Source organism: Miniopterus schreibersii (assembly GCF_964146895.1).
Source record: "Miniopterus schreibersii genome assembly, chromosome: 14".
Taxonomy (NCBI): domain Eukaryota; kingdom Metazoa; phylum Chordata; class Mammalia; order Chiroptera; family Miniopteridae; genus Miniopterus; species Miniopterus schreibersii.
The window spans coordinates 47,227,144-47,240,607 of record NC_138114.1 but is presented as its reverse complement, the minus strand read 5'-3'; the positions used below and the strand labels follow the sequence as shown (position 1 = coordinate 47,240,607).

General features: G+C 46.4%; 1 protein-coding gene across 4 annotated transcripts in view; it reads right to left on the bottom strand.

The window, feature by feature from the left end:
* CASP7 (caspase 7) overlaps nucleotides 1–13,464 on the bottom strand; it is a 28,483-nt gene that overhangs the window by 2,758 nt on the left and 12,261 nt on the right. For all 4 annotated transcript variants that reach the window (XM_081158559.1, XM_081158560.1, XM_081158562.1 and 1 more), the window contains exons 3-6: nucleotides 3,229–3,365; nucleotides 2,751–2,879; nucleotides 1,615–1,790; nucleotides 1,115–1,244 (exon numbers count right to left, since the gene is read on the bottom strand). In XM_081158559.1, coding sequence (XP_081014685.1) covers nucleotides 1,115–1,244; nucleotides 1,615–1,790; nucleotides 2,751–2,879; nucleotides 3,229–3,365 — 572 coding nt within the window. The remainder of the gene's footprint in view (nucleotides 1–1,114; nucleotides 1,245–1,614; nucleotides 1,791–2,750; nucleotides 2,880–3,228; nucleotides 3,366–13,464) is intronic.

Sequence of the window (13,464 nt, the reverse complement as noted above, 5' to 3'; positions counted from 1 at the left end):
AGAATCAAGGTCCCCTAGCACCTTAGCCAGTTAGCAGGGCTGATCTGGAACTGGGAGAAATTTAGAGCCAAGTCAGGTTCAGGATTTTCATTATTTTTCAGACAGGAAACACTAGTTACAGTATTGTGACTGCCTATGACTACAATATTTTCTAACATCTTACCACGAGCAGCAAAGCTACGGGCCTGCTGGAGTTTTCACCTGGGGGCCAGGGAAGATTCTACTGCCTCCATACCCCAATTAAAAAAAACAGCACGAATCAGAAGTTGTATTTGGTTTACATGATGAGAACTGGGTCATCATCATTATAATTTATAATAACTAGTTACTGAATAAGTGTATAATAAACAGCAATAACCAATTTATGTTTGAGGTGCACTCAGAATTCCTTCCTACAGCACAAGGTACTGGTGACGACCAGCATGCGGACTCCAGCTCTATGGCGTTAGCAGTATGACAACGCATGGAATGACATGTGGTGAAAGACATGAAAAAACACTATACATATAAAGTGCTATAGAAATGTTTGTTCTTACAATTATCGACGGTAACAGTAGTAATACATGAGAGAATTCTGCTTTCTTGGAAAGAGAAGTGAATAGGTCCCTGTGGTAAGCAGAATAATGGCCCCAGGGATGTCCATGCTCTAACCTGGGAACCTGTGACTGTGTTACCTGACGTCATGATGAAGACTAAGGAAATGAATGGGGAGATTATCCTGAATTATCCAAGTGGGCCTGATCTGATCACAGGAGCCCCTTCCCAGCTGTGGTCAGAGAGTGTGAAATGAGGAAGAAGAAGGGCCAGAGGGACGTGAGGTTGCTGACTCTGAAGCTGGAGGAAGGGGCCATAAGCCAAGGAACGCGGGAGGTTCTAACACGTGGGGAAAAGCAAGGACACGGATTTTAACCCCTACAGCCTCCAGAAGGGAGGTAGCCCTGCCGACCCATTTTGGAATTCTGAGCTCAGAACCATAAGATCATACATTAGTGTGTGTTAAGCCACTGCGTGTGTGGTCATTTATCACCATGGCAACGGGAAACTAATGCAGCCCCAAGCCTGCACCCTGACAGTGGAATGGCATGGTCCAGTTAGCAGGCAACAGACTTGATACCTGGAACTGTGGAATAGGCGAAGAGGAAGTCGGCCTCGACTGGGATCTTACGTTGGGGACTGGCATCCGTGTCATTCATAGGCCCCGAGTCGGCCTGGATCCCGTCATCAAGCTCTGTCCCCCGGCACGCCTAAGAAATTAGCAAAGCAGAGATAGCTCCATGGAGTTGGGAACAGAAACATGTGCTGTTCAGTGCTGTGTCCAGGTGCCTAGAACTGTGCTTGGCGTGTACTAGGAGCTCAGTGATAATCTGATGAATGACTAAATCAAAGCTGAGTTGAATTAGTCAGCAAAGCAAATAAAAGTATTGTAATGTCTTAAACCATCATGATTTGTGATCTGAAGCAGACACAGAAGCCAAGCGTTTAGAGGTAGAGAAACAAACCCCAAAGGTGCATACCCCAGTTGAGAAAGCACATAGATTTGCAAAGATGATGCAATCCAAGTCACTCTGTAATCTTTTCCCATTCTCAGGGGGGTTGGCTTTGAAAAGGGATTACCTGGACGAAGAAGAGTTTGGGTTTCTCTAAAAGGGTTTTGCATCTATCCCCCCGAAAATGGATCGCCAGGTCCTTGATGGCTACCATGCCGTCCGTGCCATAAATCATGTTCTCTTCTCCATGGCTTAATAAGATGCAGGCGAAGCAGGCTGCATTTCCGTGATCTTCCTCAGAAGCTGCAAGCAAGTGATTGGAACAGTGAAAAGTTAAAACACAAGCCCTGCGGGACCTCAGAGGTAGCACTCCCTTCCAGTCCGGCACCTGCCAACTGACAGAGAGCCATTCAGGGGCAGGAACACCCCCCTGCAGAGGAGGAGGACCAGTGGACAGGACTTAGAGCATTCTAGAATTCTCACTCAGTCTGAAGCCAGAATGGGGCTGTCTCGTGAGGAAGTGAGCCCCACATGTGGGAGGGCTCAGGTAGCTGCTGGGAGGCAGCCTTTTGGGGTGCTGAAGGGGGTGGCCCTGCTGTTTGTTAGGTCTGTGACACAGGGCAAGTTCCTTTGCCATTCTGTGCCTTGGTTTCCTTGTCTGCAGAATGGGTATGATAGTACCTAGTAAATGAGTGAATATTTGTAAGGCAAGCCACACAGTAAGTGTCCTGCAAGCATTTCTTAAAGGAAATAAAACGTCGTGCTCAGTGAAATAAGCCAGTTGTTAATGGACGAATACTTGAAGATTCCATTTAGGAGGTCCCTAGGAGTCAAGTTCACAGAGGCAGAAAGCAGAATGGGGGTTTCCGGGGGCTGGGGGGAGGGAGTCAAGTTGTTCTGAGGGCTATGGGGATTATTCCTCTGTCTCTTCCACCAGGGAAAGTTTACTCTTAAACTATGTGGTGAGCACAATGGTATCGACCTGTTACTTCCCTAGAAATTAGCCTTTTGAAACTGAGAGTGTCCTGTAGAGACAGATGCTACTTTTCTTGCTATCATATAAGCTGACTTCATCTTTTTAGGTAGAAATCGAAGTTTCCTGAAAGAGACCCGCCTACCCTGGAGATAGGCATGGAGCGGCCAGGAGGAAGGAAAGGCTTCCACACTGAAATCCCGTGTCCTGCAAGCACCCCCCCGAGACCAGCTGGGGCCCTGCCCCTCTCTCTCAGGAGCAGGAAGAGGGAGGAGGGGGTAGGCATTCACCTTTTTTCAGCACTTCTTGCATCTTGGCACAAGAGCAGTCATTATACACGACCACGTCGAAACCCATGCTTCGGAAGCTCTTGAAAAGGGAATCGGCATCTCTGTCTGTTCCGTTCCGGACGCTCATACCTGTGGGAGTGAAGTTCATGATGAGCAATCCCCGGCTGAGCGCTGTGTGCCAGCATCACTCGGCCAGGTGCCACATGCAACTAGCGAGGTGGTAACTCTCAGTGGCTCTCAAGGCCACAAGGCCAAACAGCTCCCCTTGAGTCTCAGCTCATGCTCCTGGTGGGTCCTAGGACTAAACGTTCCCGATTTCTCCACACCCCTTCCTCCTGGGCATGCAAATACCACCTACGAAGGGGCCGCCTGCCCCAGCAGCTGGGCACAGCATTCTCTGTGAATGATACAAGTCCTAACATGAGCTGGAGAAACCAGAAGGGGACAGGAAAGATGAGCCCAAGCCCCCACCACCTACCTGTCAATGAGCTGAAGTTCTTGTTGTTTATTATGATGCATTTACCCATCTTCTCAAAATTCATGTTATACTGATAGGTAGGCACTCGCTCCCGGGTGGTCTTGACGGATTTCCTAGAACCATTTTTCCTCTTCATACTAGGGAGACAGAAAGCCAGTCAGGGGCTGTGGAAGAAGTCTGGGCAGCAATGGCCTCCTGCTTTTACTATCAGCATGAAAGGGGTGCCAAAGAAACCTGGAGTATCTGGGATGGAAAGGCCTGGGGTAGACAGACTGCTCTGCTTAATCATGACATTTAAAAGAAACGTGTGTCTTCATTTCATTAGATGTCAGAGAAACGCCAATTAAAATCACAATGGGATACCAGAATGGCTGCAACATGTGGGTGACCGTGTGCAGCACCTGAAACTGTCACTCATCGTTGGTGAGAGCCTACTTTGTGCATCCATGGTGGACAAGTGGCAGGATTCTCCTGGGCATGTACCCCTAAGTGAGCAAACGTGTTTACCGACAGAGAGATGCATCCGTCACCGTAGCTGGCGTAGTAACAGCCCCAAACAGGAAATAACCCAAACGCCCAATCACAGTGGAATAAACCCAAATATTCATAGAAGGCAACAGCAGATAACCATGAGAATGAACAAACCATGACAACAGGAAGCCACAACAATGAAGCTCACAGGTATAATACTGAGTGAAGGGTGCCTAGAGGGTGACTCCATTTTATATCAAGTTCAGAAAACGAATCCCTGGTATTAGAAGTTGGGAGGTGGTTTTCCCGATGGCGCGAGAGTTAGGGACTAGAAGAGACATAAGGACTTTCTCAGGTGCTCGTCACAGTTTGTTCTTAATGTGGGTGCTGGTTACATGGTTGTGTGAGTTAGTGCAAATTCATTAGTGTGTGTGCCCTTTTCTATGTGGATGTTATAATTCAATGAACACTGACATCATACGTGAAAAAAAGGAACAGCAATTTTAAAAAGATAGTAGGCCCCTTCCAGTCTCCAGATACTGATGGACGGTTTTCCAAAAGTCTAGCACATAAGCACTAAGGCTGGAACAGGGGGTATTATGGAGAGGACAGAGGAAAAAATTGCCAAATATGAGTAGAAAACAGCCTTGCTAGTCATCTGCTCAAATGTAAGTCCCATGAAAGAAGAGATTTTTATCTGCTCTGGAAAACTGCTGAATCCCTAATACCTAGAACAAGGCCTGGTACATAAGTTGCTCAGTAAGTATTTCTTATAATCTACAGGCCAATATCCTTTTTGAATACAGATGCAAAAGATCCTTAACAAAATGTCAGCAAGTCAAATCCAGCCATCTATAAATGGGATTATATACAATGACCAAGTGTGACTGATCCCAGGAATACAAGGTTGGTTTAACCCCCGAAAAACAATTAATGTAGTCCATCATATTAATAAAGAAAAACCATACGATCAACTTGATTGATACAGAAAAAGCATTTGACAAAATCCAACCCCTTGTTACAATAAAAATGCTACATAAACTAGCATGACTATGGAACTAACTCGACTTGAGTAGGGCATCTATGAAAAACCCACAGCATCACACTGACTGATAAAAGGCTGAATGCTCCCCCCTAAGATCAGGAACAAGCCACGCACATCAACTCCTGCCACTTCTGTTAAATACTGTTACAAGAGGTTCTACTCAGGGGAATTAGGTTTAAAAAAATGTTATACGAATGAATCAATCGAGTCTTAGTCCCCCATTTTTCAGATATGAAAACTGAAGCCCTCAGAGCGGCAGGGATTGTCCAAGGTCACCCAGCTAGTGAGAGGCAAGATGGGACTATCAGACTTCCAAGTCAGCCTTCTAGAGCCCTTGAAGATGTGTAGAATGATTTGTTCACCATTCCATCCAAGTTCTTGTCAAAAGTAGGAAGGAGGAAAGTGAAAGAGAAAATTAAGCTTGTTATCTGGCAACTGTGGGCCCAATGGTGCCTCACCCTGAGCTGTCAATAAATCTTATCTGTTGGGGCTTCTCAGAGTCTCTGAAACGACCTGGCCTTTCCCCTGGCCCCTCCTGCCTTGGTCCAGATTACAGGTTAGTTCTGTATGTCAAACCTTCAGTTTCCTTATTGCCCTTGTTCAACTCTGACATGACTCTATCCACTACTTTTATAAAGGTTAATTTCTTCCAGATCATTTTATTTTAATTTACTTTATTTTTTGTTAATCCTTCCCCAAGGATATTTTTTTTCATTGACTTTTAGAGAGAGTGACCTGGGCCAGTGAGTCTCTGCCCTCCACAGAGCATCAGCTTCCTCTCTCAGAAAATGGAGCCTTCTGTGACTGTCACAAAATTAGACGGGGCTCAGTGAGAGCAGGTGCCCCCGAGCAGCCTTCTCCCCTCCCAGGCCTCCCCAACCTCTCAGAGGAGTCAGGTACCAGCAAAGCGAGTTTCTGCACTATTCAAGGACAGTCCATGTGGGAAGGAGTAGGACTTCCTTATTGCTGCCCTGTCAATGACCTCTACGAACAGTGTTCTTTGTGCACATTAAAATGCCTGTGCACAGCCTTTCATAGTCACCCAATCTTTGTGGTCTTCAATCAACGTCTGTGAGGTAGGTGGTGGTGCGGGTAAGAATCATACCCATTGTATAGATCACAATAACAACAATCGACATTTGTCAGCGCTTACTATGGGTGGGGATCTGGCTAAACTCTCGCCTGCATTATCTCATTGACTCCTGAAGGGCCTTGAGGTCACTTAAGGCCACTCAAAGACCCTAATCGGAGCCACACTGAGTCTGGCTTGCTGGAGGCCACGGTTTATACACTAAAGCCCTTTCAGAGATAAAATTCTACTTTTATCTTCAGCAATATGGACTATTTTAAAACCAACTGTATAATGATATCTGAGTGACAAACGAGATGTGATTTCCTTTAAGCTGCCACTAGCCAGTCCTTAATGAGCAAACAAAACCCGTGAACATCTTGTAAAGAAAAACAGGTTTGAAAAGGACTCCGCTTCTATCAGAATAGAATTTGGAAAATTAAATGTTGGTGTGTTTTTTTAAAGGAACACAATAGGGGAGTAAAGATATATATACTTTAAAGAAAACACTTTCCACGGGTTATGGAAAGTACCTTAACACTGAATATGAAATGTGATTCTTATCCTGGGTCAACATCTCAAGAGAGAGGGAAGGAAAATTCACCTTACCTCGCCTGCCCCTAACTTGAACTCTTACTTCTCAAAGTGAACTTAATATCTGCTTCCTCTTCCTGGATTTGAGTCAGTCAATATGCATTTTTCCTTCTAACCTGAACAGCTTTTTGTTAAACGCAGGTCTTCCCAGACCTCAAACATGTATCACAGAGCGATTATCCATTCACTCCCATCGCTTCGCCTTCCTAAGAGGCACTGGCCTCGGGAAACTCCACCTATAGCTTACCACTGGCAGAGCAGACCCTGGCGGCCAGCTTAACGCACGGAACTGGAGAGAAAAATGAAAGGGGGAAATGACTGTCAAGAAGGCATCAGGAAGGAAGTGCCAGGTGAACAAAAGTGGACTGAAGTCCACTGCATAGAGATGCATTCTGTAAGAATCAGGGACCAGGGGATTAGAGCCTGCTATGTAACTGCTGTGAGGGTTGGGGGCACCTTCTGGGGATTATCTCTCTTTCACCCCCCCTTTTCCTTCAAGATTCCCGGGAGGACTGTGCTAATTACTTCCATTTTGCCAATTCTTGTTGCGAGACCGCTGCGGAGGCATGGACTCAGTACAGCCTCATATTTAGGAAGGGGACAGATTTCTGAAAGGCAGCTATTTCAGGGGAGCCTCCGGCTGCTGACACTGCAGGAATGCAGGGCAACTGTTTGGCTTAAGTATCTCTTTTGTGTGTGACATCTAATATTATTTGGAAATGCTTGTGGATTGACAAGCTTTTTCTCCTTTGCTTCCCTTTTCCCCCTCTGCTTCTCTCATTTCCAATTTTGAACCTTAAGAGCATCCCTCAATTATAAGCCCTGGCTGGCGGGCCCATGTGGATTCAGCAAGGCCGTCACTCCCCTAATGACCAGCAGGACACGTTCAAACGTGCAGTTTAGTCTCTACTTCCTGCTTGGACCACAAAGGGCAGGGTCTTTCATCAAAACTACAGAGTACTATAAAGAGGAATGAGGGAGCTCTCTGTCCTGATGTGGGGCGATTTCCAGTAAGTGGTGTGAAGCACAGAATAAAACATAAGGGCAGGAAGATGACGATAAGATGCTACCTTTTGGGGAAAAATGAGTATCTCTACATTTGCTTGCATTTGCATTTAAAAAACTCTTGAAGGGCATATAACCCTTCAAGATAAACCCACGGAATCCAGGGCTGGACCGTCTGGGTTGAAAATCCACCTCTACCACATAGCTGAGTGATCGTGGGCAAGTTACTTAACCTCTCTGTGCTCCCGTTTCCCCATTCATAAAAAGGACAATATTACAGCATCTGCTTCAGAGCTTGTAAACAAGTTAATATTCACGAAGTCCTTAGGACAGTGTGTGGCATGTAGTAAGTGGTAAACTGATGATGTTATTATTATTACTAATGCTATTACTGTATATGTTATTAAAAGGGGGTACCTGTGTTATGGGGGGCCAGGAGCAGGATAGCAGGAAGGAATGGGAGGAAGAATTTTGACTGTATGCCTGTTTAATAGGTTCATTATTCAAAAGACTGAAATAAAATTATCATTAATAGTTAAAAATCACTTACTGCAAATGGATTTCAAGATCTGGCCTAGTTTGAAGATTACTGGGTTTTTATGCTAATTGTTGAAAGGGTTCCATTCTTGTTTCCCACTGTGGTTTTCCCCGTCTCCCTAGCCTTTTAAACTTCTCACTCTTCTGTGTGTCAGTAACAATAATATTAATAGTTATAATAAGCATCACCTTTTGATTACTTACCACTGTACATATATCTCATGTAATCTTTACACCTCTGAAGCATTAGCCCTGTTTCATAGAAAAATATTAAATTAAGCTTGTTCAAGATCACAAAGCAGACAGGGTTAGAGGCCAGGTTTATTCTGAGGCCTAACACCAAGCCCTCTAGTCCCACTGTCTCAGGCCCTGACCTACACCCAGAGAATCAGCATCCAGGCCAGGCCTGGAGATGCTCGCACCCCTCTGAAGTCTGAGGGCCTCAGCACTAACCTGCCTGCCCACCTCCTGGGCCCTCTTGGCTCTGACCTTTCATTGCTGTCTCTACTCTTATTTCAAGTCCCCCAGCTACTCCTAGAGCCCAAGGAAGCAGAGGGCCTGCCTGGCCCTTTCTGCTCCCAGGCTGGGTAGAGGGCACCAGCTCCTCCCACCCTATCAAACGACTATCTCCACGTGGGCGCAGCTTTCGGGCCCCTTGGCTCTTGGCTGGAAGGTCCAGCACGATGTGCCTTGGGAGGCTCACGCTGTAGAAGGTGCCCCTGCGCAGCAGCTAGGTAGGTAGGTGAGTTTAGGGCCATGTGTGAGATTTATGACTTTCCATGAAACCTGCAAGGTCTCCCAGGGTGACAGTGAAGCTGAACATGAAACTGAAATTACCAACGCAACCAAAATGCTTTCAGGAGATGCCACTTTGCCTGCAATGCCACCCTTGCTCTCCCTTGTTTGTATGAAGCTGGGGAGTCCCCAGCACAGCCGTGGTGGAGCTGTAGCTCACCATCAGCATAGTCAGGGAAGGACAGCCGTGTGATCCCTGGTGCCAGCAGCTTATAAAGAGTTACCGTCTGTTTGGAAATCAACTGCCAGGGCCAAGCAGATCATCAGATAAACAATGCTCATTGGACAGAAGCAAGGGCCTCAAGAGCTCCAAGAGATTGTGCTAATTAATCAGCCAACGGCAGAAAGATAGCCATAGTCCACAGATCAGCAGACAGCTTCTCCCAGCGGTGGGGCCCGGGGAGGGAATGAGAAGGGTGATAAGAAGCTTTCAAAGATCCAGATTAGAAACTTCTTTGGCTGGCGATCATCCCCCAGAGATAAGATTTTCTAAAAGTAGCTGTTCTTGTGGTCCCACTTTTCTACAAGGCCTTTCGGCCAAACAGACTGGACCATTTGAGAACACAGACCCCAACAGGTGGGCGTGCTGAGTCTCTTTCAGGTCCAGATCGATGGAAACCAGCCGTTCTCCTAAATCTGACAAAGGGCACAAGTGGTGGAGGAACTTCAGGTATCCCCCAAGTCCCCAGGAACAAGTATCACTAATATTGGTGTGGTGCTTTGTGTATCAATATCCCATTCATTCTGCAAAGTCCAGAAGAGACATAAAAAGACACAGCAAATAAAAGCTGGCCCCGGTATTTTAAAGCCAGATTCTATCCCTTCCCATCCTGCCTCCTCCCTCTGCTGATAAACCTACCCTTTACCTGGACCATTTTTTTGTTTTTTTTACACTGTGAAGACGTTGGCCACGATTATCACGTTGAGAAGAAACACAAAGGGTCCTTGTTTTGGAACCTGCAGTTAAGTGTAATGCTCATGATAAACCAGACCAGTGAATTAAAAGTTCTAAATCCTCTTAAAGGCTCCTTGTGCTCCACAAGCCTGGCCAGGAAATCACCGTGTTTAGGGCCAGATAAGCAAGACTGTCACAACTTCGAGAGCCTGCAAGAATGACTTAGTAAATGCACTTAAGTGTGCACGAATGGGCAGTCAGCTTACAGAAGCAGGCTGGTTCACTACGAGGCTTCCCAACCAACCTTACTGTCTCTTGGTGGTGTATTTCCTCACCAATATGGGCAAATACTATTATTTTCATTTCTCAGATGCGTTCAAGTAGGCTCAAACCTCTGCTAGGAACACAGATACTGCCAGTGTCCATGATCAGGAAGGAACTGGATTATCCTAACTTCCTAGGTAGAGAGTCGGTTTTTGGGGCCTCAAATTTCACAGTGCGAGGCCAACTCAGTCATTTCAACAAAGCCAAGAGGCAAAAAATGACAACCCAAGCTCGGATGGTTATTTAATATAAAAAGATCTCCTTGAGAAGTCTACAGCAGCTCCTACCAGAAAACATCAGCAGATTAAAACAGTCAGCTTACTTTACAAGGGAGTGAAAACAAAATCCCAGAAAGTGCACCATGAACTTTCGTAATCCACCCTAGGTACAAGTGTAATTTTCCCCATCAGCGGAGTGGATAAGTACAGGTTCTTTCCTCCTACAGATCCCCTAGCCTGCTCGAAGCATGAATTATACCTTCCTATATTTGGAAGGAACTAACTAGAAGCACGCAGACTCCACGAACAGAATTCCCAGGAGCTCCGTCTGTGCGCAGACATTCATCAGCATGAGAGTAAACACACCCCAGGCACACATTTCCATTTCCCCAGGGCCGGTTCATTCGGAACCAGAGCTCTGGTTTTCATAGCTGCTTTGTCTAAATATTTCTGGGATGATTCATTCATGGTTGCAACATTTCAACAGGGGGCATCCCCAGCAGTCCTGACATACCAAGGCACAGAGAAAGACCGAGAGGAAAGGAAAGTGGCAAGGCGATACCTTGGGTCTCCATCTGAAAGCACCCCCCTTGGCATCAGAATGAGGCTTTGCCCTGCGATGATGGGCAGCGAGTTTCCCTCTTCTCTGTAATAATAAAAACTCAACATGCTTGGAGCTCAGCAGCAGACAGAAGGCTGGCACGGCCCAGCGGGCCCTGAAGGCCTGAGACTGAATCAGCAGTGAGCTGCCCGCTGGAGTTTTCCATGGGACCATTCACACTGGGGCTAGGAAAGCACACTGGCCTCCCCATTCTCTGCTGACCAGCAGAAACGCCCAGGCTCCACGCTGCAGCACCCTCCCCACCCAGCGACAGCTCCCAGGGACAAAGAGACTTTTCACATGCTTGAGGTCCAAAGGAAAAAAGACCCACATTTCCACCAAGATGCAGCCAGTAGCACCATCTTTTAGAGCAAAAAGCTGGAAAAAATAGGGGACTGGCTAGGGAAGGGGCCAAGAATTAGTAGAATGAAATCCTACACAGCTACTGAAAGTGATGAGCATGCAGAGGCGGGCAACCCACCCAAGGGCCAAATCTAACAAAAGGTGGCAGAACAGCCCACGCAGAAATATTGCAAAATTTGTGAAATGATAGTTAAGTAAATGAATGAAAACAGGAAGTGAGTTTGTGGTGAACCAAATAATTCAAACTCATTCGGTTATTTTTTTTTTCCATCTAAAGGTACTTCAGGTAGTAACACAAATAAAAGACTAGAGAGGCTACCAGATACCTCAGTTTTCAATGAGGCACATAAATGTTGTTCAATGGTCTTGAATGAAGTCAATGATCCAGGAGTTACTGCAGTTTCCCATCTCACCCCTCCATGTGCAAAGGGGAAAATGTGTGAATCCATAAAAACCAGACACTTATTAAGAAACCGGCTCAGCAAAGCTTCTCTCAATTTCCTGGTTCAGGGTCACTGAGCCAGCCGGTGAAAGGTGTGAAGCTTATGAAGTCAGATTACAACACCTGCTACCCCGGGCAAACCTCCCAATCCTTTCCATCCTCAGGTCAGTGATGGAGAAAGAAAACCAGCTCTGTGCATTTTCTCTGAAACTCAGTTTGCACAAATCCACTGGGAAACAAAGTCAGTTTAAAACAGGCTAGGGAAAAAAAGATTCCCTTCCCCTCCACATTTCCCTCTTCCCCCCGAAAAGGGAGCAGAGAGACCTCTGACAATAAACATTGAGAGAGGACTTAAGGAAAGTCATCCAGGGGCTGAATTCTCTTTAACTAGCCCACAGGCGTGGAAGGTACAGTGAGATCTGCCTGGTGGCTGCGGGCCCCAGAATTCAGAACAGTTCAACGTGTCATTCCTCATTCTTACACAACCACCTCACCCAGCTCGGTCACGTTCATCCGAGCAGGACGCACACGCCCCTACCAGATGCCTGGCAGGCATGCAGCCCGACCTCCAGGAGCAAGCTCCGGGCTAGAACACGCGAGGCTATTATGCACACTTTTAATTTGCGACCACGTGTTCCCCTGAGCCGCAACAGGTCTTATTTTCGTAGTACTTTTCTATCCTTAGGTTTCATTCTATACCACGAGTGCTTTAAAATTTTTATTACTATGAAAACCTCATTTACCTCCCTCCCTCCCTTTTGTCTTTTAACCTTAGAGCTTATTTTTTCTCCCCTCTGGAAGAGCCAGGACCTAAAAAACTGGAGCTTTTCGATACACTGGGCACATTTCTACAACCCCAAAGTTTCTTGACCCTGTGACCATATTTCAGAGGGGCGGCTCCCTGCTCCCGAGAGGCGCGCTTGGCCTTCTCTACAGAAAGCCCACTGCCAGCCCTGCGGGGACTGCTGTCCCTAACCCTCCCGGCTGAAGTGAAGCAGAAAGGGAGCAGTTTCAATGACGAAGTAAATTTGCTGACCCACTTGGGTGGAAGAAAAAGACGCTCTGCTGGTGGATTTGATGCCTCTGCAGTTGGGGGTGGCACTTGATGTAAGAGGGAGGGGACACTAGACTCCAAGTTAGACCTGGGTCTGGGTCCCGGTCCTGCAGGGTGACTATGGGTGGAGCACTTCACCTCTCTGGTCTTAACTTTCCTCAATCCTTATAGAAGGGAACTGGACTTTTAAGAAGCCTTCCGATTTTAACATTACGATGCCGATTCCTTCCTCATCAGGGAATTCAGCAAGCTGACAGTTACTTTAATTCTCCTCACAATCCAGCGATGGGTGTTCATGTCCCTATTATGCAGATGAGGAAACTGAAGCTCAGAAAGGTCAAAGGACTTGCTCTTGTCCCTCAACGGGTCAGTGGGAGGCAGGGCCAGGATGTGGACCTGGGTTGTTCGACTTCAGCCCACCGCTGCCCTCATTTAGGTGGTGTTGTCCCTGTTTCGAATACAGCACTATATCTTTATTACTCTTTATATACAAATTTGGGAGACAGGCATCCAGTAGTCTGGAGTCTGGATTTGAAGGCTTCATTTACTAAAAAGTAACCCCCCTGGCTATGTTTTAATGGTCCTTTCCTCTTAGGGGACCCAGACCTGGCCTCTTTCAATCAACAGTTGTGACCGAATGGCTTTCACTTAACTTGGAGCATATTTTCTGGACCGAGTCAAGGTCTGTCTGCTCTTTGTTTTCTTCCCCCCTCCAGTTCTAAAGCATTGCTTTTTCTAAAACACTTTTTTCTTCCCCCTCCAAATGAAAAGGTGGGTCACCTGAGTCTTTCTTATAATTACACAAATAACACATTTTTTTTTA